This window comes from Colletotrichum aenigma, assembly GCF_013390185.1.
Source record: "Colletotrichum aenigma strain Cg56 chromosome Unknown KSG_Cg56_contig03, whole genome shotgun sequence".
Lineage (NCBI taxonomy): Eukaryota > Fungi > Ascomycota > Sordariomycetes > Glomerellales > Glomerellaceae > Colletotrichum > Colletotrichum aenigma.
Genome location: NW_023500909.1, coordinates 1,301,918 through 1,324,164, shown reverse-complemented (window position 1 = coordinate 1,324,164; position 22,247 = coordinate 1,301,918). Strand labels below are relative to the sequence as shown.

General features: G+C 53.6%; 7 protein-coding genes across 7 annotated transcripts; 3 read left to right on the top strand and 4 right to left on the bottom strand.

The window, feature by feature from the left end:
- Window positions 1-599: 599 nt before the first annotated feature.
- ERG7-1 (Lanosterol synthase) lies at window positions 600-3,000 on the top strand (the record flags this gene model as incomplete). Its single annotated transcript, XM_037319591.1, has 3 exons — window positions 600-863; window positions 926-2,638; window positions 2,689-3,000. 3 exons carry the CDS (start codon window positions 600-602, stop codon window positions 2,998-3,000), a joined length of 2,289 nt encoding a protein of 762 aa, XP_037181853.1.
- Window positions 3,001-3,550: 550 nt separating this feature from the next.
- CGCA056_v004335 (Protein SGT1-like protein A) lies at window positions 3,551-4,966 on the top strand (the record flags this gene model as incomplete). Its single annotated transcript, XM_037319590.1, has 2 exons — window positions 3,551-4,390; window positions 4,442-4,966. 2 exons carry the CDS (start codon window positions 3,551-3,553, stop codon window positions 4,964-4,966), a joined length of 1,365 nt encoding a protein of 454 aa, XP_037181850.1.
- Window positions 4,967-5,296: 330 nt separating this feature from the next.
- CGCA056_v004334 (uncharacterized protein) lies at window positions 5,297-6,574 on the bottom strand (the record flags this gene model as incomplete). Its single annotated transcript, XM_037319589.1, has 1 exon — window positions 5,297-6,574. The coding sequence occupies one exon, from the start codon at window positions 6,572-6,574 to the stop codon at window positions 5,297-5,299; it is 1,278 nt and encodes a 425-aa protein (XP_037181851.1).
- Window positions 6,575-7,483: 909 nt separating this feature from the next.
- Window positions 7,484-10,060, bottom strand: lsk1-1 (CTD kinase subunit alpha; the record flags this gene model as incomplete). Its single annotated transcript, XM_037319588.1, has 4 exons — window positions 7,484-7,610; window positions 8,557-8,978; window positions 9,041-9,775; window positions 9,830-10,060. The coding sequence occupies 4 exons, from the start codon at window positions 10,058-10,060 to the stop codon at window positions 7,484-7,486; spliced, it is 1,515 nt and encodes a 504-aa protein (XP_037181848.1).
- A 2,726-nt stretch (window positions 10,061-12,786) lies between these two features.
- CGCA056_v004332 (Serine/threonine-protein kinase) lies at window positions 12,787-14,551 on the top strand (the record flags this gene model as incomplete). Its single annotated transcript, XM_037319587.1, has 3 exons — window positions 12,787-13,410; window positions 13,461-14,483; window positions 14,549-14,551. The coding sequence occupies 3 exons, from the start codon at window positions 12,787-12,789 to the stop codon at window positions 14,549-14,551; spliced, it is 1,650 nt and encodes a 549-aa protein (XP_037181849.1).
- A 2,711-nt stretch (window positions 14,552-17,262) lies between these two features.
- On the bottom strand, window positions 17,263-18,115 carry yesY (putative rhamnogalacturonan acetylesterase YesY; the record flags this gene model as incomplete). Its single annotated transcript, XM_037319586.1, has 2 exons — window positions 17,263-17,718; window positions 17,807-18,115. The coding sequence occupies 2 exons, from the start codon at window positions 18,113-18,115 to the stop codon at window positions 17,263-17,265; spliced, it is 765 nt and encodes a 254-aa protein (XP_037181846.1).
- Window positions 18,116-19,665: 1,550 nt separating this feature from the next.
- tsp-2 (putative tRNA-splicing endonuclease subunit tsp-2) lies at window positions 19,666-21,852 on the bottom strand (the record flags this gene model as incomplete). Its single annotated transcript, XM_037319585.1, has 1 exon — window positions 19,666-21,852. One exon carries the CDS (start codon window positions 21,850-21,852, stop codon window positions 19,666-19,668), a length of 2,187 nt encoding a protein of 728 aa, XP_037181847.1.
- Window positions 21,853-22,247: the final 395 nt, after the last annotated feature.

Genomic DNA, 22,247 nt, shown 5'->3' with positions numbered 1-22,247 from the left:
AGAGGCTTCAGGCACCCGAAGCCGCCCGGGCTGAAGCTTATCCCAAAGAGCCTCCTGGTGCCGCCCGCAACATGGCACCTGTCAAAAACGCTTAAGCGTATCCGTTTACGGTAGGTTGGAGGTGTTGGTGTCTATGATCGGCAAATTGGTGCCGTACATGATCAAAAGTCAATTGCAGAGACGAACGGATCGAATTTTTTGAATTGGATATTGCCTTGGCATCCCCCTAGAAGCAGTTGATTGAGTGCTGACCTGCTTTCTCAATAATCCAATGGGGGGAAGACCCCTGAGCGCTCTGGTTGGTGCCCCCTGTACTGATTAAATAATGATTGGAGCAGGGGTGTCGTACGAGGATGTGGTGGGTTATCGCCGAGCACATGCATCTTATCGTCTGGTCACTTTTTTTCTGGACACCGCCTCAGAGAGACACGCAGGGGACCGCGCTCTGTGTGCTGACTGGGCCGCTGTTTAATAAGTGCATGAACGCCCACTGTCACCAAGGTGCGTCTCGCCTTCCGCCCCCTTCCGTGCTCACAACACCTTTCTCTCGACCCTCGGACCTTCACACTGGTTTCCCCAAGGTTTGAATCACCGCCAAAATGGTCGTCGAGAAGAAAGCGCCCTCTGTGGCCTCGAGCAACGGCAACAGCCTCAAGCCAATCCAGTCCCGCAAGCGTGTCGCGGAGGCCATCGCAGAGCAAGAATGGCCCAAGAGACCCCGCATCGAGGCAAAGACGAATCGCACCAAGTGGCGCATGAAGGACGAGGACGGTCGCCATATCTGGAAGTATCTCGAGGACGACGATGCCTCCAAGGAGTGGCCCCAGACCGCCGCCGACAAGTACTTCTTGGGTCTCCCCACGGTTAGTAGAGCCCCTCACGCGACATGCGCCAAGTGCACCACTAACCTGCTCTCTGTGTATAGGACCTCCCAATCCTCCCCGAACCCAAGAATCCCCTCGACGCTACCCTCAATGGTCTCGAATACGTCGAAAAGCTCCAACTGCCCTTCGGCGACTGGGGTTGTGAATACGGCGGCCCCATGTTCCTCCTCCCGAGTACCGTCATTGCGCTCTACGTCACCAAGTCGCCCATCTCCTCAGCAAAGGCGACCGAGATCAAGAACTACCTCTTTGCGCGCGCACACCCTGAGCTGGGCGGATGGGGTCTTCACACCGAAGGCATCAGCACCGTGTTTGGTACTTCCCTGAACTACACCACTTTGCGACTACTTGGAGTTGATGCGGAGGAACCTGTTATGGTCAAGGCCAGAGCCAGACTCTACGAGCTCGGCGGCGCAACCCAAGGGCCTCACTGGTCCAAGTGGTGGCTTGCCGTTCTCGGCGTCGTCGAGTGGGAGATTGTCAACCCCGTCCCCCCTGAGATCTGGCTGTTGCCCAACTGGGTGCCCATTCACCCATGGAGGTGGTGGGTCCACATCCGTCAGGTCTTCCTGCCCATGTCGTACATCTACTCTCGTCGCTGGAGTGTTGAGGAGACGGACGTCATCCGCTCTCTCAAGAAGGAGCTGTTTGTGGAGCCATGGGCGGCCATCAACTGGAAGACTCACCGAAACGACATCGCCCCTGTGGATAACTACCACCCCAAGTCTTGGCTCCTCAACACCGTCAACTGGCTGCTGGTCAAGGTCTGGAACCCTTACCTGCGCACCAACTACATCAAGGAGCGGGCCGAGGCGTGGACCAGCGACTTGGTCGACATGGAGGACGCCAACACCGATTACCTCGGCCTGGCGCCTGTCAACGGTCCCATGAACCACGTCGTCTGCTATATCCGCGACGGCCCCGGTGCTTACACTGTTCGCCGTCACACCGAAAGACTCGAGGACTCTCTCTGGGTTAACGCCGAGGGTATGCTTGGCAACGGCACCAACGGTGTGCAATGCTGGGACACCGCATTTATGATCCAGGGCGTTGTCGCGGCGGGTCTCGAGAAGGACGCTAGGTGGCGCCCCATGCTGGAGAAGGCACTGGGCTTCCTTGACCGTCAGCAAATCCGCGAGAACTGCAAGGACTCGGACAAGTGCTACCGTCAGCAGCGTAAGGGTGGCTGGCCCTTCAGCAACCGTGAGCAGGGCTACGCCGTAAGCGATTGTATCTCGGAGGCACTCAAGTCTGTCATCATGTTGCAGAAGACCGAGGGTTTTCCGCAGCTCCTCGACGACCAGCGCATCTTTGACGCCATTGATTGCATCCTAGTGTACCAGAACGAGACGGGTGGTGTAGGCTCGTACGAGCAGCGCCGTGGCGGTGAGTATATGGAGATGCTCAACGCCGCCGAGGTTTTTGGCCGTATCATGATCGAGTACGACTACCCCGAGTGCACGACTGCTTGCGTCACTGCCCTCTCGCTGTTCCAGAAGTACTGGCCCGATTACCGCAAGGAGGACATTAGAGTCTTCATCCACCGTGCCGTCAACTGGATTCGTTCCCACCAGAAGTTTGACGGTTCATGGTACGGCAGCTGGGGTATCTGCTTCACGTATGCCGGCATGTTTGCGCTGGAGAGTCTGGCTAGTGTGGGCGATATCTACGAGACGAGCAAGGTATCGAGGAGGGGCTGCGACTTCCTTGTCTCGAAGCAGAGAGAGGACGGTGGATGGTCCGAGAGCTACAAGGTAAGGAGTCCACCTCCGTGTGAATCAGAATTATCAACTGACGTGACTAGGCCTGCGAGACCTCGGAGTATCACGAGCACCCTAGCGGCTCTCTGGTTGTGCAGACCGCCTGGGCCTTGATCGGACTCATGGAGGCCGAGTATCCCAATATCGAGCCCCTTCGCAAGGGCATCCAATTCCTCATGGACCGTCAGCAGGCCAATGGCGAATGGCTGCAAGAGTCCATGGAGGGCGTCTTCAACAAGAGCTGCACCATCATCTACCCTAACTACAAGTTTAGCTTCTCCATCAAAGCGCTCGGCATGTTTGCGCGCAAGTATCCCGACGAGAAGATTACGCCTGGCATCAGCGGCAAGGAGTAAGGGCATAAAGCATATCGCCATTTCAAGCATACCTATTTTATAGTATTTTTTAATCTTAATGATATATGCGATGACTTACGGCTATGGTTGGACATCTTGGAAGCTTTCCTGAAAATAGGTGAGATGTTTGCCAGTTGTGATGTTACAGTGGTCGCGATTCAGTGAAGCACTCGGTGAGGGGCAACGGCTTCGGTGAGCAAGCCACCAACGGTCTCGGTCAGAAAAAGGCGGTCACAGCCCAGAATGCGGGGTGGCCCAAGCTTGCCGGCAGAATCGCAGCGGTCGGCCCCACCACAGCTTCCAGAACAGTCTGACCCCTCCGCAAGGCAACCTCACCGTTTGCTTCATCCAGCACCCTATTGGGCCCGTACCCGTTTGCTTTACCACACTTCCATTGATCCTTCTTTGTGGACAATTTTTGCCGTTTATCAAGGGAGTCGTAGGCACTTAAATTTACCACGCACCGCTTTCAATCTCTGATTCTTTCCCCACCACACATCATCCATCCACATCCGCATCCACGAAGCAACCAACCCGAACCCCGCCAAGCATGTCTGGAAGCACAGCCGCCAGCGCGGGCATGTCCGCCCTCGAAAAGCGCGACTACGACACGGCCATCGCCAAACTCACAGACGCCCTCAAGACCTCCCGCTCCCCTCTCTGGCTCGCCGCCCGATCCAAGGCCCACATTGGCAAAGGCGACTTCACCAGAGCCCTCCGCGACGCAGACTTCTCCTACGCCGCCGCCGCCGCTCGAGGCAAGCGCGACCTCATGCGCGATGCTCAACACCGCCGTGCCGTTGCCTACATGCGCCTCGGCCGCCTCGCCGATGCCGACGCCTGCGCGATGTGGGTGCAGCGCATGGCCGAGCAGGCTGGCGTCTCGCTGTCCGACCCGGCCCTTAGGAAGCCCGAGACCGACGAGAGAGGCTTCTCCACCGCCACAAAGCAGACCATCTTGGATTACAGAGCGGACATAGAGCGGAAGAAGCTGGCCCTCGGGAGCAGCTATCTCGCGGACACAGCGCCTGCCGGCCTTAATGCGGCGGTTGCGTTGCGTATGCAGATCCTGGGGCAGATGGACAAGCTCCCTGCGGACGATGAGAGGAGGAAGGTGACGGCCTCTTTCGCGCCTAACGTTTCGATTGATGACTTTGAGAAGGAGGAGGCGGCGGCTGCGATCGCCAAGACTGACAAGGCTGCGGACACAAAGGCCTCGCAGGAGGATAAGGACGATGTCAAGGCCGCTGCGGCCGAGTCGGTCAGAAAGCCTGCCGTCCAAGCTGACGTGCGTACGGACTTCTATCAGACCAACACCGACGTCATGGCGTCCGTCTATGTCAAGAATGTCCCTAAGGACGAGTTCAAGGTTGAGTATGGAGAGAAGGAGGTAAGTAGACACGCGAGCATCCGCATCCAAACGAGGACTAACGTTTCGCAGATTCGTATGAGCCACATCCCGGGCCACGACCCTTGGTACACCATCCCTCTCTACGGCACTATCGACCCCGCCGGCAGCAAGCACAGCGTCAAGTCTGTCAAGGTCGAGTTCCAGCTGAAGAAAGCTGCCGTCCTTAAGTGGCCCAAGCTCAAGGCCGAACCCTCCGATGTGAACACCACGATCGCGACGCCAGCCCCTGCTGCCCCTACAAAGCCTGACGAGCCCATTTCCGCCGCTATTCTTGCTTCCGCTTCGGGCCCGGCCTACCCGACCTCATCCAAGTCGGGCGCCAAGAACTGGGACACGGTACTGGCCGACGAGAAGGACGATGATGAGGACAAGGACATCAACCTGTTCTTCAAGAGCCTGTACAAGGGCGCGACCCCGGAGCAGCAGCGCGCCATGATGAAGAGCTTCACCGAGAGCAACGGCACCGCTCTGAGCACGGACTGGAACGACGTCAAGGACCGTACCGTTGAGACGCAGCCCCCTGAGGGAGTCGAGGCCAAGAAGTGGGAGGCTTAGGAGATGGCCTAGTGTATTGAGTGTTGGTCGGTTTTCGGGTTATTTTTCATGAAAGGGATCACGGAACGTTATCTATCAAGGCATCAGAGCTCCAAGCTCAAGGCGTGGCGTTGGAATCATCGGGTAGTCAAAAAGTAGCTTCTCTTCAGTTGGGAGTGTTTTAACATGCAAGAGACAGAATATGATCTGTCGTTAGTCTACTTAAATATGGTATCTGGATATAGCGTGATATGCTCTTAGTATGCAACTACGTTCGGCTCTCTGCATAGCGAAACTCATGCAACTTGTTCAACGTGCTCAAGAAATCCTCGTTCGCTACGTACGTACCCTTCAACCAACGACGGCCACTCCCGGCGTCAAACTCACGACGCCCGTGTAATACCCTCTGGTTGTCGAACAGGACGCAGTCGCCAGGCTGGAGCTTGCGCTGGAACATGTGCGCCTCGTCCTCGAGGATCTTCTGGAACATGCGCGCGCCGCTGTGCCACTCGCGGAAGCGTGCGCGCTCCTCGTTGTCCTTGGGGATGTGGAAGGGCGCCTGGAAGGGCGGGGACCACCAGACGTCCTGGACGTGCTTCTCATCATCGGTCCACTTGAACACGGGCCGCTCCTGGCGGTAGAAGAAGCCGTTCTTGGAGTAGTGGTAGGGGACCTTGACCTCGCCGAGGGCCCTGAGCTGCGTGGCTTGGCGCTTACGCATCTCGCGGGCGGCGAAGAAGGCGTCGCTGAAGATGGACTCGCCGCCGGAGCACGAGTTCTCGAGGCAGTGGAGCAGCTGGATGCGGGGCGGGGACTCGAGGTAGAGCATGTCGGAGTGCAGGCCGAGGTAGGAGGAGGTGTAGGCGACGTTCTCGGCGTCGGGCTTGGAGATGACGTCCCAGGTGCGGCCGTAGAAGGTCTCCTTGAGGGCGCCGAAGGTGAGGCCGATGTCCGCGACGGCGGTCTCGGAGTGTGGCACGCCGGTGAGGAAGACGAGGCCCGTGGCGGCGAGCTCCTGGGCGCCGGCGCGGAAGGCGTCGCCGCCGGCCATCCAGTCGGCGTAGGGGATGGTGCGCAGGCGCGGGGCGAGGATGGCGTTGTCCCAGAGGAGGCGCTTGACGGGGTCCTTGGTGAAGTAGACGCGCGTCGGGGCGAAGGGGAGGGAGTGCTCGGTGGCGATGCGGGACATGCTCTGCGGGCCGGCGGCGGGGAAGAAGGAGACGTGGTTTGCGGCGGCGGCGCGGGGGATGTCGTGCTGCCAGGTGATGTGGAGGGAGCCGTCGGGGTGTTTGGTGACGGTGTCGAACTTGAGGGCCTCGGGGATCTCGGCGGAGGAGAAGGACTTGTTGCCCGAGGAGGGGCTGACGCACTGCGGGCAGGGGCAGCGGTCGCGCAGGTAGATTGCGCTGAGGAGCCTGGGCTTGTTGTCGTAGTCGAAGGGGCGTTGGATCTGCATGAGGTCGTCGGAGATGAGCTCGTAGGTCCATCGCTGGGCCAGGCGGCTGCGCTCGCGGCGGATTGCTGTCGTGAGGGTGTTGGCGTTGCGGAGGTATATGCGGACGGAGCGGTCGAGGTCGGCGAGGGTGGAGGACGTTGTGAGGGGCTCGTAGGGCTCGAGGAGGAGGGCATCGGAGGAGGCAGAGGTCTCGGGAGACTCTTTAGCTTCGGAGGCGGGGGTTTCTGGCTTTTGACGACCGAAGACCTGGCGAAGGGAGGCGACTGCGCCCTCTGCACCCTGGGGTCTCGGGGAGGTTGTGTGAATGCGCGCGGCGGGGGCGTAGGTGTGCGATCTACTGCGTGAGCTGAAGCACAGCGCAGAGGCCGGCCTCGTCGCATTGAGGGCTCGCGACGCGCGCCCCACGGGGGAGATTGAGGTCCTCATGGCGGGCTGTCGTCACTGGTGCGTTCGACGGAGGGAGGAAGAAGGATGAGACGTGACAGGTAGCGGGAGGAACGCTGTATCTGATGGACGATGTAGAACCTGAAGACGCTTGCGCTCTAGCTGGAGGGAGATTCCATGGTCTGCTGTGTCGAGGACCGAGGCGTGGTGGATGGGCGACGGGAAGAAGAAATAAGTGGACGGTGGCACGATCTGGAAAGCTATGAGCGGGCACTGGGCAGGGGTTCGCGCCGGTTCGCCCAATGTCTTGCCGAAGAGCTGTCCCGCGACGGGAGCAGCAAGTGAGACCTCAGGGGAGCTACGGGCCTTTCCAGAGAAGCTAGATGCGGTAAGGAGGGGACGAACCTCGGTCGGAGGGCAATTCTGGGGAAACGAAGAGGCGGGGGAATGAAGCACTGTGCCACATCTGGGAGCGAGTCGCACTGTTTTTCACATGAATTTTTCCTGGTCAAGATCTAATCTTATCTTTGCCATCAGCAAGCCCAGCGACTTCAGATGGTCAACTTTTTCTTCCGCAACATCTCTCATCAATTCAGTTTTTTACAATACTTCTCTGATTCGGGATCAACGAAACCGCATGAGAACATTTCCGCCACGAGCCTCAACATTTTTGCGCAAATCTTCACATGCCAATACAATTAACCCAGCTTGGCGGCCTCGTGACCTACTCTGCTCCTCCAAGCGCCGTAGCCGGACGACGGGAACATCGTGCGGCGCAGCTTAGCCTCTTTCACATGACCTTCGCGAATAATATCTCCCACCGAGCTAGGCTCTATGTCCTACCTCGTCTCTCACGATGTTCACCTCTCTTGCATTGAAACTAGTTTTGCTGTAAAAGTGTCGCCCGCACACACACACTGCGTGCGGTTGTCGCGATTGCTGGCTTTGTCACCGGGCAAAATTATGGGAGACTGCTATTTGCAACACTTCCTATGCGCTCTATTATGCAGTTTAGCTAGCTGGGCAGTGTCAACTGGCTATCCGGGTAGTGTCCACTACACACTCAAATAATTCGTACATCCTACTGTTTTTTAATATACTAAAGCGACGAAATATCTTATGTGCTCACTTTTGTCGTTGCTATTGTTGTTGCTGTCGTCGTCGTCGTCGTTGTCGTCGTCGCCATTGTTCTCACTTTTATCGTTGCTTCTGATCGCCTGTATTATTGTCGTCTATTGTTATCATCTCTCATCAAATAGAAGTACTGAGTGCGCGACGATTAAATTAATAGGGAATAATGCTCGGCTAGCAAATCTCATTACATGACTAGCTATCAGATATCCTTTGAAACGTCGCATGCACTCTATCCTTCAACGTCTGGTACCGTCTTCTAACGGGGGAAACCAGTCGTTTTCTCCAGCTCGGCAGCTTTTCTATAGCATCGTACGATTTCCTTCCGTCTATTTGGCTCTTTCTATTGCACTCTTCACCCACGTTCTGCCTTGGTTTTGCCCTTTGACCTGCCTTCCGATTGTCAAGTCTTTGTGCGTCGTTGATGTTGACAATGAAGCCAGCGTCATTCTGCTCCGTTCCCTCACCCCTAGTAGAATGACTTGAGGTTGGAATCGCGTTGTTCTGCACTAGCTTCGGTAGTTGCTCGGGTGGTATAAATTTGACGTTAGAGCCATCTCTCGGTAGCGATACGCGGGATGCCTCGGAAGAAACGGTTCTCAGACTGCGCAGGCTGGGCGTATTCCTTCCTAATGCAGACCCCATGACTGCAGGAGAAAGAAGCCCGTTCGACACCCCTACTCGTTGGTGAGTAGGCTGGTTTTGAGGAAACGGGATGGCGTCACTGAAAGCCTGGTTGATGGTCTCCAGGTCAAGTTTTGATCCACTGTCCCTCGGCTCAGGACTTGTGGACATTGCTCCCACGGCAACCCTGCTGTAGGTTTTGCTCTTCTCCGTCCAACGCGGGGCAATAACTGCCCCTTTGGTAGATCTTTTCGAATCAGGCTCGGCATATTCAGCATGCTTGCCGCACTGGTTAAAAATAATATTAAGCGTTTCCTTCACCATATGCATGCCACATCGATCGTCAGGAACAACCACAAGCATATGATCTTCAACTAAGTCCAGAAGACCTCTCAGAGCTGGAGATGTATGCGGGTGGCCACGCAGACAATGTATCCACTATAACGTCTTAGTTCAAGTGCAGAAGCAATTAATTGGTGAATGAATTAGTCTCAACTCACTGTTTCGACCGAGGCTTTGACCTTAGCGGCGTTCGTCGCAAACTGGTTGAAGAACTTGTCCTCGCGGTGCGCAAGCCCATCATCATCACTTTGCCTTGCAGTACTGAAGCTCTCGTATGTTTCACCGTCTTCCGCTTGAAAAGAACCCTCGGTGATAGCGTCGCCACCGAGAAGATGCCATGTGACGAACTCCAAATAGACGCATCCCAATGTCCAGATATCAAATTTAGGACTTGCAACGGTACTGTATAGACCATCTGCCTCAGGAGGACGATAGGTTGTAGTTTTGTCGACTTTCGAAGCTTTGGTGACGTCAGAGTCGGGAGAGTGAAATCGCATCAACGTGAAGTCCGCAACGACAAGTCGACCAGGAGGATTTTGCGGGTCCGCAAAAAAGAGTAAGTTCCTGGATTTGATGTCCCCATGACGACCGCCGTAGTCATGAACCTTGCATAGTCCATCGGCAAGCCCTTGACATTGATGGATGAGCCAGATTAGTTCCTCTGACGAAGCCGAGTTGTTCTTGTTGTATTTCCAAAACCCTTCCAGATCCCAGTTCGCCCCCGGAAATATCATGAACATGTGCGATCCTATGTCGTAGGAAAAAAGTAGTCGAATAAGATTATTGTGCCTGTCCTCCGGTAGGCTAAACCGCAGCAATGCCTCTTTCTCGTTGAGAAAGTGATCTCTTTGGCTTTTATCAAAACGTTTAATGGCGTAAAATGAGTGGGGTTTCTGTGCGTGAAAATGTCAATTAACATGAACTCTCCAGATTCGAGGATTCCTTACCGAAAGTGGTGCCCATCTTTGGTATTTCTCATGTATTTTGACCTTCAACACAAGCCCGTTTGCGCCTCCTTTCGCCTGCGACCAATCCAGAACCTCTTCAAACGGCATTGGAAATCTCTCATCGAATGCGCGGTGTTTCGTTGTGGTAAAGTCCAGGACAGGTGCAAGTACCCAGTACTGTCGATGGCAGAAACTTTCGATGTGTCCATCTAACCAACCGTCGAAGAGCATTGGATGACTGCCTGGATCCAAGGGCAATTTGTCATCCCAAATATCATTATCTACGAAGTTGATAATGTAAGTGGGTTCTTCAATGAGTACAAGAGTGGCGAGTATCTTGAGGCGCTTTAAATCACGATGTGCTCCCCATATTTGTTGTTCAGGATCGAATAGCTCTTTTTCAAGTTTGCTGTTTGTATAAACCATCTCCATTACCTCTTTCACAGTCTCGATTGTCAATATGGTGTTCAAGTCGCATTCTGGTAGGAACCTTGGGAGATGAAAGGAATAGGGATTAGCGGTTTTTGGCAATACTTTCTTTCTTAATTTTATTCCCGTCGGGCTGCGCAGTCTGATCGAACTTGCATTTGACCCAGTGGTCGACCGACTTGTTTGTGCGCTAAGGCGCCGTGAGAATTGTTGAGGATCCATTCGTGTTGGTGCTGCTGTTTGGACCTGCTGCAAAATGTTCTGATTGTTGTTGGAGTGCTATCTCAAGATGGTAACAGGAGGGCTGTAATGTGACGTTCCCATACTAATGTAGACAACTTGTCAACTTCGAACGCAAGATAAGAAGAGGAATCAAGTATAATACTTCAGCCAGAGGCTCACGAAGGTAACAGCAAGGCTGCCAGTCTAGAAAGATAGGAACATGCTTTTAAAAGAACGAGCCTGACGAAGTGCAGCAGGCCATCTCAGCCGTATTCATGACTTTCAGGAGATGCTGCTCATCGAAAGATGCAGGTCGACCTTCCAATCTTGCGGAGGCACAGAGTCCATAGGCGCGTGATAAGACCCAGCCACACAAGGCTACGGTGATGGTTCCCATCGGCGGTGCCCTTTCTCCATCACAATTTTGGCAGCGGTGCTTCTGCGATATTTTCTTCATTCAACGAAAAGCAATCCTGCAGCGTTGATGACAAAAGAATGGGCTGCCCCATGTGCAAAGTCCTTTGGTGGCAGACGCCTGCGTTCGGTGCAGTACGCTCCGCAGATACGAGGAAAGTGATATTACTGGCTAGGGTTTCCCTTGGCACATACACCCTATCATGTCATGAGGGACATGGTCGTGCGATGGGGTGACTGTCTTCAGATTTTCCATTTGTCAGCCTGGTCTTAATTGTCTCACAACCTCTGGATTGGAAGTGTCAGTCTGTGATCAAATGGGCAGGCTGTGGGATGTACAGTCCTTAATGTGCAGTTTTTGAATGCAACCCCCACGAGGGGATTGCCTGGTCGAGGCAAAGCATTGCTGAGGTGGAGGGCATCACAGCCTGATTCCGTTTTGATGGGTGTAGGTGTCTTGAGAATGGGGCTTGGAGACCTACATATAGGTAGGGATGGGCGGCTGGAGGGGTGGCAGATGACGTTTATCACGAAAGTGTGGGTGGCGAAGTGCATCCCAATGCTGCAGAGTGAGATGGCGGCGGAGTCCAGGCAACCAGGCGCCTCCACTGAGCTGCGCTATCCTACGAGATAATGGCACGTTCTCCGAAGGCTGACTTGGGCACACAGCCGCTCCCTCGCGGGAGCGATATAAGGCACATTCTGTCAAGCTTTGATTTCTGTCCTGTTCTCAACCAAAATTTTACTCACACAGGATTGCCCTCTGCTGTTATCTTTCTGCTTTTCAAATCAACGTCATTGAGATGGACACTACATGTACCATTGAGCGTCGCATTCAGTCAAGTTCCATTAAGAAGCCCCAACATCTCGTTGCAAATCTTCAAACATTTTGCAAAAGCAAAGGTTTTCAGATGGAAAGCTTGGAACTGCGGAATGATGTCTACATAATATCTATGAAACCGCTACCACTGAACCAACCCGAGGCCACGGTCGTTTGTTAGCGCAAGTGAGAGTCGAGCATCAAGTTCCAAATTTGCTCAGCCGCTGATCTTGTCTTCAGCTTTGTCGGCTTTCATACTGGAGGCTTTGGTGGTGCCCCTATTCCTGTGGGCTGTTCCTTCGGCCATGGTTAGAAACCGTAATGGCTCTAATTACACATTGATGGAGCTTTGGTGCTACCTAACACCCTAAAGTGGGCTGACTGGTATGCGAAAAAGCTTTGCTTTTGAGGCCTTTAATCTCTGAAATTCGATTCGTACTTTACCATGACGCCTGATCACCCATGGAGAAATTTTGGTGTGAAGTGTGAAAGTATCATAGCGATGAGATCGGACCATTGGGTCTTTGCCGACGGTCACGTCGCCTCAAGGCTCTTCCATCAGTCTCAGATGGGATAGAAAGCAGCCGTGCCTATCACCTTTCACTCGCATATCTATGCAATGCACATCGTCTATTTCATGGCCGTGAAATAGGTAAGGTATTGATCAATAGATGCCCGGAGAAGAGGCGCTTACCTAGCAAGGCGGTCACTGATGGCGGCGAAGGACAGAATTCCCTTTCCTCACTTCCATCTTTTCTCCATGCGCACACTCTGCACATATGATTACGTGCATACAGGCTCAGCTGAGCGCCGAGAGAACCGCCGAGGTCTAGATAGTCAGCAGTTGTTGCCTCATATGCACCTCGCTCGCCTGTTAAGTGGAATTGCGAGCCGGCCCCCCCACTTCTGTGGACGCCGCATGGTTCGCTTTCCCAGCTTCGGTAAACAGCTTGGGACTGTAAGATTGAATAAATACATCATGCCAATCGTCGATACCAAATTATGAAAGCTCATCGTGGATGTTTTTGGCCCTTTCTGAGCAAGTCTGAAAGTTCTATCGTATCACATCGCCATGGCAAATCAGGTTTCCTGGCGTTCCATCAATCAGCAGCTGGAAAACCCACCAAAGTTTGGCAAACCCCCCAAGGACCACTGCGACCCCTTCTTGCCTGAAAGCAGGGTGCATACCCTGGTTCAAAGAAAGCATGTTGAGTCAACATTGAGAGCGAAAATACCCGCCATCACTCACAGTGACCTCAAGAAATTGACCAACTATGTCATGAACAAAGCAAACAAGGTTTTCTTGACACTTGTCCGCTCAGAAGCCGTTCCGGGGAACTTGGAACTCTTCCAATCGCATGGGTTCACAGATGCAGACCTACCGATTGGATTGAACGGCGAGAATGGTAACGGAATCTGCAGCGTAGGGTTAGACGGAAAGCCGAAAAATCCGAATGGACAGTCTCTGAATCTTTTCGATGACTTGTCCGACGCGACTATAGAGACCTTCTTTCAACGCCAGTGGATCTTCTTAGCGCCTACCTTTCGAAAGGATCAATTCGAGTACAAGTTCGACCATCACTGTTCACTTCCATTCGTCGATATCCAAGACAAGGATCCACATAAAGGTGGCTTTGGCGCAGTCCGCAGACTCGGCTTGCAAATCGAATACACGGACTTCCTGACTTTCGATAAGGTAAATGTGGGTCCTCTTGGCGATTAGTGCATGAACTTACAAGTTCTCAGACAGACAAAAATGCAAAGCCGTATGTTGAGGTTGCTGTGAAACTTCTTACTTCTACGCCTGCAGTGGACGTGAAGAAGTTCTACCGAAAAGAGATGGAAACACTCGAGGTGATGAGGAGTCTGAACGACGACCACCTGATTCAAGCCATTGCCGTGTACAAGAAAGGAAATCAGAAATGTTTCGTCTTTCCGTGGGCTAAAGGAGGTAGCCTCCAGGACTTTTGGGGGAAAGATCGAACCAAACTCAGCAGGGGGTTGGTTGCGTGGGCCATTGCGCAGATGTACGGAATTTCGAAGGCTATTGGAAAGCTTCACGGATCAAGTGAAAAAGGCATCCGACATGGAGACATCAAACCCCTGAACATTCTTCACTTCCATGAGTCTCGAAACGGATCATATTGGGGAACTCTGGTGGTTGCTGACGTTGGGCTCGCAAAACTCCACCAAGACTACACCGACCTTCGAGAAGGGACAACCACCAAACATGGAACCACCATGTACGAACCGCCTGAAATGGTGAATTTCGCCGTTAATACTACGACAATTTCCCGCAAGTACGACGTATGGAGTTTGGGTTGCGTTTTCCTCGAGTTCACTACCTGGCTGCTTTACGGGAAGGCTGGACTTGATCAATTCTACGGAGACCTCACAGCTTCGAAGACATATAGGTTCTGGATAGAAAGTCGAAGAGGCCCAATACTTCATCCCGTTGTGGAATCGCTGATCGAACGGATCAAGAACGACGTCAAGCAGAACAGCGCTCTTTGGAGATTGGTGGAGCTCGTGTCTTCGTGGCTTCTTATCGGGATCGATAAAGATCGCCGCATGGCTGGGCAGCCCACCAAGTACACAGGCCGTGCGACTGCCCTTGAGCTTGTCGAAGAGCTTAGAGATATTCGTAACATAGGCTCGAATAATGGTTCGTACTACTTCGATTCTGATATGGAGACGATAGCCGAGCAACGACCGGACCCTAACTTGAACATTGCAACCGACCAGGCGGTCGCGCCGCGTTCTGAACAAGTGAGTCACATTGAACATACCAGTCAAATCTGAGCTTTTCTGACTGAATCGGGCTAGTACGTGAGTAAAGATCGGTTGAGGAAGTTTTGGTGCTTTTAAAGTTACTGACGACGACAATGTGCACTCAGAATGTAAGTCAATCTCGATCAATGGATGAGAAGTAGCCTGACTGGATGTAGCCGGTAAGTCTACATAATTCTTCGACCGGGCTCTGGCATTGAATCCAAAGCTTACATTCAAAGCGCACAACAAAACTTGATGACATGTGGCGAAACATACCAGACAACAGCTGGGGACGTATCTTGACTCAACGTCTTGACTGGGGCCCACTGAGGCCAGCAGTTGAATCTTCAAGACTTTGCAGTCCTTGCAGAAACACCAATTTCCTAAATTCTCGCCTGGAGTTGGATCGGAGTCTTGGTGATTTGAGTCGCACATCTGAAGAATGCCCTATGTGCTGTTTCCTTTTGCAATGTCTTTCGAAGCGGTCGCTGAATTGGAATGAAATGGTGAAGCTATCTTCCAGCAATGATGAACACACATTCTTATCATCTATCAATGGTGCACGGGCTATATCGCTCTACTTTGATCCGGGTATGTGGCTAATCGTTGGCGTTGGGCCAGAGGCTAATGCTGTACAGAATCTCATGACCAAATCCCAGCCCGCGCGCAACTGGGACTGCCTCTACTTCCAAAAGCTGGAAGTTCACAGCAGTTTAATCTCCTCGAGCAATGGATTCAGCTCTGCAACACACGGCATCAGTGTTTGCAGACTAAGACGAGACCATCAGGGCAAATGCCGACAAGGCTGCTTTACGTGGGAACTGAGCGTGACCCCTCTCTGCGCCTCATCGAGACGAGGGATGAAAAAGTAAACGGTCATTATGTGGCTCTAAGCCACTGCTGGGGAGTTCTCGACAAGGAACAGAGGGTCTGCACGTATGCCGGCAACATCGAGACGTTCAAGAAAACAATCCCTTTCCAAACTTTGCCGAGCACGTTTCAGGATGCAGTCACAGTCACGCGCGCACTAGGAGTTTCGTATCTCTGGATCGACTCCCTTTGCATCATACAGGAGGATGATGAGGACTGGAGGACCGAGGCGGCTCGAATGGAGGATGTTTTCAGTTCGGCGTACTGCACTATCGCGGCTAGCTCCTTTACATCATCCCTTGATGGATTTATCGCCAAACGGGCCCAGAGGGCAGCAATAGGCATCCAGACTCCGCAAGGCACCCTCTACTTGGCTGAGGCCATCGATGACTTCAAGACGCACGTCGAGAAAGGTGTTCTGAACACCCGTGGCTGGGTACTCCAGGAACGAGCTCTGTCAAGACGAACCATTCACTTTACTTCCACCCAAATGTACTGGGAATGCGGAGAGGGTGTTCATTGCGAGACGCTCGCGGAGCTTGGCAAGTGAGTCACCCTTCGAGAAGGACGAGTGCGTAAACGACCTACTAACAAGTGACCCCCTACAGCCGACAATCGATGTTCCTCGGGGACTCGAACTTCCCAACCTATGGGCTCGAGTATTACAGAGACGAGCGCATCCGACTCGTACAATACCTTTTTCAAGTCTATAGTGGACTCAGCCTCACGAAGTCTCATGACCGCTCAAAGGCGATTCTCGGACTGCAAAAACGCCTAGGCTCCACGTTCAAGTCGACCGCCATGTATGGTGTCATCTCAAAGTATTTCGAGAGAACTTTTCTGTGGCAAGCAAATGTTCCAGCTTCTCTGTTACGTATCGACTATGAACCGAGCCAGACAGTTCCTTCATGGTCGTGGATGGCTGTCATGGGGAGAATCCGATACATGGACATTCCGTTCGACGAAGTAACATGGACCGGCGATCTTGTAAACCCATTCAAGCCAGGCTTTGATGAAACCGAGTGGGATGGACAACTGATTGCCAAGGCAAAGAGGCTTACGATCAACGATGATGAATTTGAAGGGAGATGCAAGATCGATCTGGGTCTTTACAAATTCGAGCCAAGCAGCTGGAAGTGCGTGGTAGTAGGGGAGAGCAAGGCCGCCAACGAGGACGGCGACAAGAACCAGTACGTTCTGCTGATACGCAAGAGATCATCTGTTGTGACACCCCCTGTCTACGAGCGAGTTGGGGTGGGGATTCTTTTGCAAACGCAAGTTGGTTTGGGGACTATCAAAGTTCATATTGTATGACATGTTGAGTTGAGAATTTATCAGACTGCAAACACATTGCAATACCGAGATGATAGGCCTATTTGGCTTTGGCGTTAGTCTTCCTATCAGCGCAGAAACTCTTCTTCTGGTTATCCTCATTGTTGTCACTGTGCCCATGGTCGTCGTCGTCCTGTGCTCACATTCCACTGCCCGCCAGGACACCTAGCAATAGTTTTGAACGAAAATAATGGGAAAAATTAACCAACAAACGAATCGATACTACTAGACCCAATACACATAGCTCTCTGTCCGCTTGATTAAACCGTCCGCCTGGATAACAAAAGTCCTTTGGCTTTGGGGCATGAGTAAGAACACTTATGCGAATAGAAGTGCAGCGAACCTTCTCTTGCCACCCGGTGGCTCATGCATGATGACCAGTAATTCGCAGCGATATAGAGGGCCATGTGAATATTCAAGCCCGGTTCTTACGAACAGCGCCAAAAAGCTTCCCGCGATGGTCCAAGCACTCAGTCAGGCCCCTCCAAAACTTTTGTTCAATCTTTGTACATTGTATCTAACAATATTTACATCTAACCACACCATCAATTACCCCAACTCTAAACGCTCCGTCTCAAACAGTCGAGCTGTTAATCGCCTTCCAAATCTCATCGCTCAGCGTCTTGTTCGCATTAAAGTACGACGCCAGCTGCGTCTCCTTCTGCAGCACCAGGTCCGCCACCAGGCGCCCGAAGACGACGCTGCCCTCGGCGTTCAGGTGCGTGTTATCGTCCGCCTTCAGGTTGTACGAGTGCGCCTTGTCCTCGCCGATCGCCTGCACGAACTTGCGGCTGTTGAGGTTGAGGTCGATGTACGTCGTCTTGGTCTCGGTGGCCGCCGCGATGGTGTGCTCGCGCTCGTTGGCGAGGTTGTTCGTCACGACGCCGTTGGAGAAGCTGCGGCGCGTGAGGGGGGTGACGAGGATGGGCGTCGCGCCGAGGGCCTGGATCTCCTTGGCGAGGTTGCCGAGGTTTGCTTGGTACTGGTCGAGGGAGATGTTCTTTTCGGGCTTTTGGTCGTTGTGGCCGAACTGAGAGGCGGGCTTCGTTAGCAGCTTGTTCTCTCACACGATGTATCCTGCTGCTGAAGCATGAGTAGACGGTAGAGGACTGGCTTACCTGAATGGTCACGTAGACGTCAAAGTCCTTGACGCTGTCCGTGACGGCCTTCTTGACAGTTGCCCAGTAGCCTCCGCTGACGTAGTCCACCGTTGTGCGGCCGTTGACGCCGTAGTTGGTTCCCTTGGCCGGGCTCTTAAGGAAGCTGAGGAATCCGTTGCCCCAGCCGCCACCGCCCTCGGACTGCTTCGCCGTCGTGGAGTCACCGGCGAGGTAGAAGGCAGGAGGCTTTGTTGCCCGCTTCTCGGCCGGGGGCGCAGCCATAGCCATGGCCGGCAGCAGGGCGGAAATGATGGTTTGAGCCTTCATGTTGTGATAGTCTACACGGGAGGTTATCCGGGCTGAGAGTCGAATAGCTTCAAGATACAATACGACGGCAATCACAGATGCGAGCAACGAGGAGCAGCCATCTCGGCCTCTTATACGAATTCGGTTTCAAGACTCAAGGAAAGAGACACTCCGTAGCTTTTCCCCAGAGCTGCATGACCCTTACAAACCTAACCCTCGTCAACAGCATTGCCAAGCCATGCGACCAACCAGATGTTCGGACGCCCCTTTCTGCTTCTGGTTCGTTTGATCCGATGTGCGGTTGAGCCAGGGTTGCCATTGCAAACAGAATGGTGCAATGCAAGCTGTGGCCAGCTGGTCTCGACACATTCAATGTACAGCGGCGTGGAATTCAGCGAAGCAAAAAAGTTAGACCCCTGATGCGCCGGGGATGATGCTGGGAAACACGGAGATGTGCGGGGGACCCAGGCTTGCCAGGACGGGCATTCGCAGCCTGCAGCTGCACTTTTTTAGAGTTTCTCCGTCAATGAGAAGGGAGAGCTTGTAATGTGGCCCATGGCAAGCTGTGTACTTGGCACATCTCCAATTGGAGCTAAGCTTTTGAGGGGTGTTCAGTGAGGGGGGCACTGACATGGGATGGGTTGAAATGCGACGCTTCGTTCCGACGGAAAAAGCTGGGGGACCATTCTGATCTCGGATCTACGCTAGCTACGTAAACTCGCAGGACGCAGGACACTGCAGCGGCAGTCTTCTCCCGCTTGGGAAAGTAAGCGCTGCATGCCGGACGAACGGACGGCAGTTTGTAGCTTCTTGCGGGCGAATCCGAAAAGTGAGCGAGAGAGATCGCGGGGAAATCCTTCCAGTGCGGATAGATTAAACGTAGATTGGGAATGCGAGCAGGGGCGAGTACACGAGGAGTGGAGTTCGTTCGGCCCTTGGAACATATTTCACCGTCGCAGTTCGTCCGATTCGGGCGCGAGGTTGGACTAGAACTGGACCGTGGAACTGGGAGCCGCCCGAGGGGCATCCCAAAAGGAGCAAAGTGAAGGAGGGGCGTCGGAGCTGGGACGCCTTGGTCGGCGAGCTGGCCACGATCACGCCGTAGCCCGTGGGACGGCCGTAATTGAATTTGACAGCCGTGACTCATGGAAATTGTGGAACGACACAATATGTTTTGCAGATTGCCTCATTATCATCATACAGCTCTATACCGCAAACGGGTACGATGTGTTTGTGTTTTGAAGGGGGTATTCTAGTAGGAAACTTCGAAATGGGCGTGCTGTTGCGCCGAAGATGCCGTCCTTCCCGGGTGTCCCGAATTGCATACTCATACTCTTACAACAATGCCCTCTCGTCTCGTCGTCCCAAGTTCCAGATGAGAGGGCATGAATGTCCCTTAATATTTGTGTTACATCATGTATCCATGAAAATTCCGTCCATCCCAAAGAACTCAAGCTGATTGCTTGGAAACTTTTGTTGCCAGTAGAAAGCCACTCTGGTGTTTTTTCTTTCCGTCCAATCCATCCAACGCCCGCCCACACACAACTCATGAACACATAATCGGTTTAAAATCATCGGTTTCGGTTACTAGACCACCGCTTGACCATGACTTCGCGGATCTTGTACAACTTGAAGACCTCCGCCGGGCCGCCCTTCTGGAGGGCCTCGTCGAACTGGGGTGGGGGAGGGATGTCGACGTAGACAAGGACCAGACTCTTCTGCACGTGAGACAGAACGCGTACAACCCCGTGGAGCCAGTGCCAGGTCTTGCGAGGAAGCTCGCGATCGCTGTCCTTCCACCATTGGTCTGAGTATGAGGGCAGAATGATGGCACCGAATTCGGCGTGATCAAAAACGGGGCCCTTGGCATACAGCATCCAGTCGACACCGAACTTGATGCCGGCGCGGGGCACCCAGCCGAGAGAGCGGAAGTGGTGGTAAACTGCATAGTTGACAAGGAAACTGTCGTCAGGGTGCAGGTCGGTGCTCGCGCGAGAGGGGAAGTAGGAGTACTGGCGGAAGAGGTTTAGGAGCTCGGGGGTAGGGATGGGTTGCTTGTTGATTGGGTTGACGACGCGAAGAGCGCCGAGACCGAAGGTGAGGAAGAACGCTTCCTCGGAGGTGAGTTGAAGATGTTCCTTGTTGACGATCTCAGTTGGTGTAGCCTCCGCCTGTGTAACATGTGTGCCATTTGTCTGCGGCTCTTGGTCCGACTCCAGGACGCTAGGCCCCAGAGATGCCCCATTGAGGGATGGTATCGACTTGCCATTCAGCAAAGCAAAGCTAGGGCTAGGAGGGTCGGACGACAGGTAGGTGGCCGACTCAACCTTGGGAGAGAATCGCACACTCTTCCGGCGTTTCATAGGTTTGGTAGGGGTTGAAGGAATATCCGTCGATGTTGTACTCAGTGCCTTGGTACTCTCGGTGTCGGTGCCGTTGAGAATTTTGTCGTGATCCAGCAGATCGTTGATCAAATGACCGGTCGACAGCTTGGTAGACCCATCATGCTTGACATCTTCGGGTATCGTCGACAGCTTTGGCGCGATAACCTTGGCCTTGCTGATGCCGTTCGTTGTGTCGTTCGATTCGTGAATGACAGCGACGTGTGCATTCGGGAGTGACAACAGCTCCAGCGGGCCGACAGGCGCAGCGAAGATCGAGACAAGTGACGAGTAGCCGTTGACGGAGATGCCCGATCCGTTCACACCGTTCAGGGTGACAGACTCCGAGTCGCTTTTCACCAAAGTCGATTCTGGACTGTGAATACCGTTCGTCGAGGCGTGGACGTAATCAGCTGCGGCCAACGACGCGTGCGAATTAGGCAGACGGAGGAGTTCGAGAGGACCGGTAGGAGAGGAGGACGCAGTAAGAAGAGGAGACAAGGGTTCGCCGAGGGCCTTGGCAATCTCGGTTGCTCGAAGAGCATCCTCAGGCTCGATGATCGTGGCCGATCCAAGGTTGGCGGTCAAGGGCTCAATGGGCGAAGAGACACCGTTGACTAGCCCTGTTTCGATGGCAGACAGAGAGTCGAGAGACGCAGAAGGCACAACACCAGGCTTAAGCTCGGTAGGCGTATTTATGGACGCATCCTTGGTCACATCTTGGGAGAGGGATTCTGGTTCGGTGGCCGGGTCGGCAGGGACAATTGGTTCAGGCAACGAGATCGCATCAGTCAAGGCGGGTTCATGGCCGTTGACGGAACTAACAGTGGCATCGGTGGTCTTTGACGTGGCTTCCTGCGCTTCCTGGAGACGCGTTTGACGGATAGCTTCTTGCTCGGACTTGGCGCGCTCCCACTTCATCTGCCTGCGCTCTTCGCGACGATTGGCCGTCACGAGCTCGCTGACCTGACCAGGAACCAAGCCACGGCGAACCTGCTCGCGCTTCAGCCAGTTGGGCTCGCTTCGACTCAAGTTGCCCTTGCCATAGAATCCCTGCTCCCACAGCGCGCGCATGGACTTCGCGTCGAAGACGTTGACGGACTTGGACTCGGGCGACCAAATGCCTTCGTACACCACGGATGGCTCAGCAGGCGGCGGGAAGAAAGTCTGTTTCGTCCATGCGTACAAAACGTGGAAAAGAGAGATTGGATTACTCGGATAGAAGCTAGGAAGCGGAAAGGTTCGTATGGGCGCGGGCAGCTCGTAGATCTTGTGCAACGGCGGACCTCTCGGCCGCGGCGTCAAGACCGGGGTGCCCTGCTGGCCCGGCGTCCCAGCCGGCGAGGGCTGGGAAGCTGTATCTTTGGTTTGGGACATTGTTCTAGCAAGTCATGTCTGTCTTTTGGTCTGGTTAGCTGCATGTCCACGCGACGACAAGCTTGCAAGATCAAAGAAAAATTGAGTAGTTTGCGATCAGATACCGTTGTAGTCTATATTTGAAGCATTCATCGAGGTTCAATGAAGACGCCTCTTAGCACAAATGGGAAATGGTGTCATCATAGCAAACGAGGTAGCAAAGAAGGCAGAGAGGAGGGACCTGTCTCTTTCCTGTGCGAGGAGGATCGCGACGAGAAAAAGAAGGCGATGCCCAGCCCTGCTGCCGCCACCATGGACGAAGGGAAGAACGTTGAGAGGGAAAAAGCTTGCAACTTACTTATTGGAGGTATTCCACCCGTCCTGCCGACAGATCACCCGTCAATTGGGCCATTCAA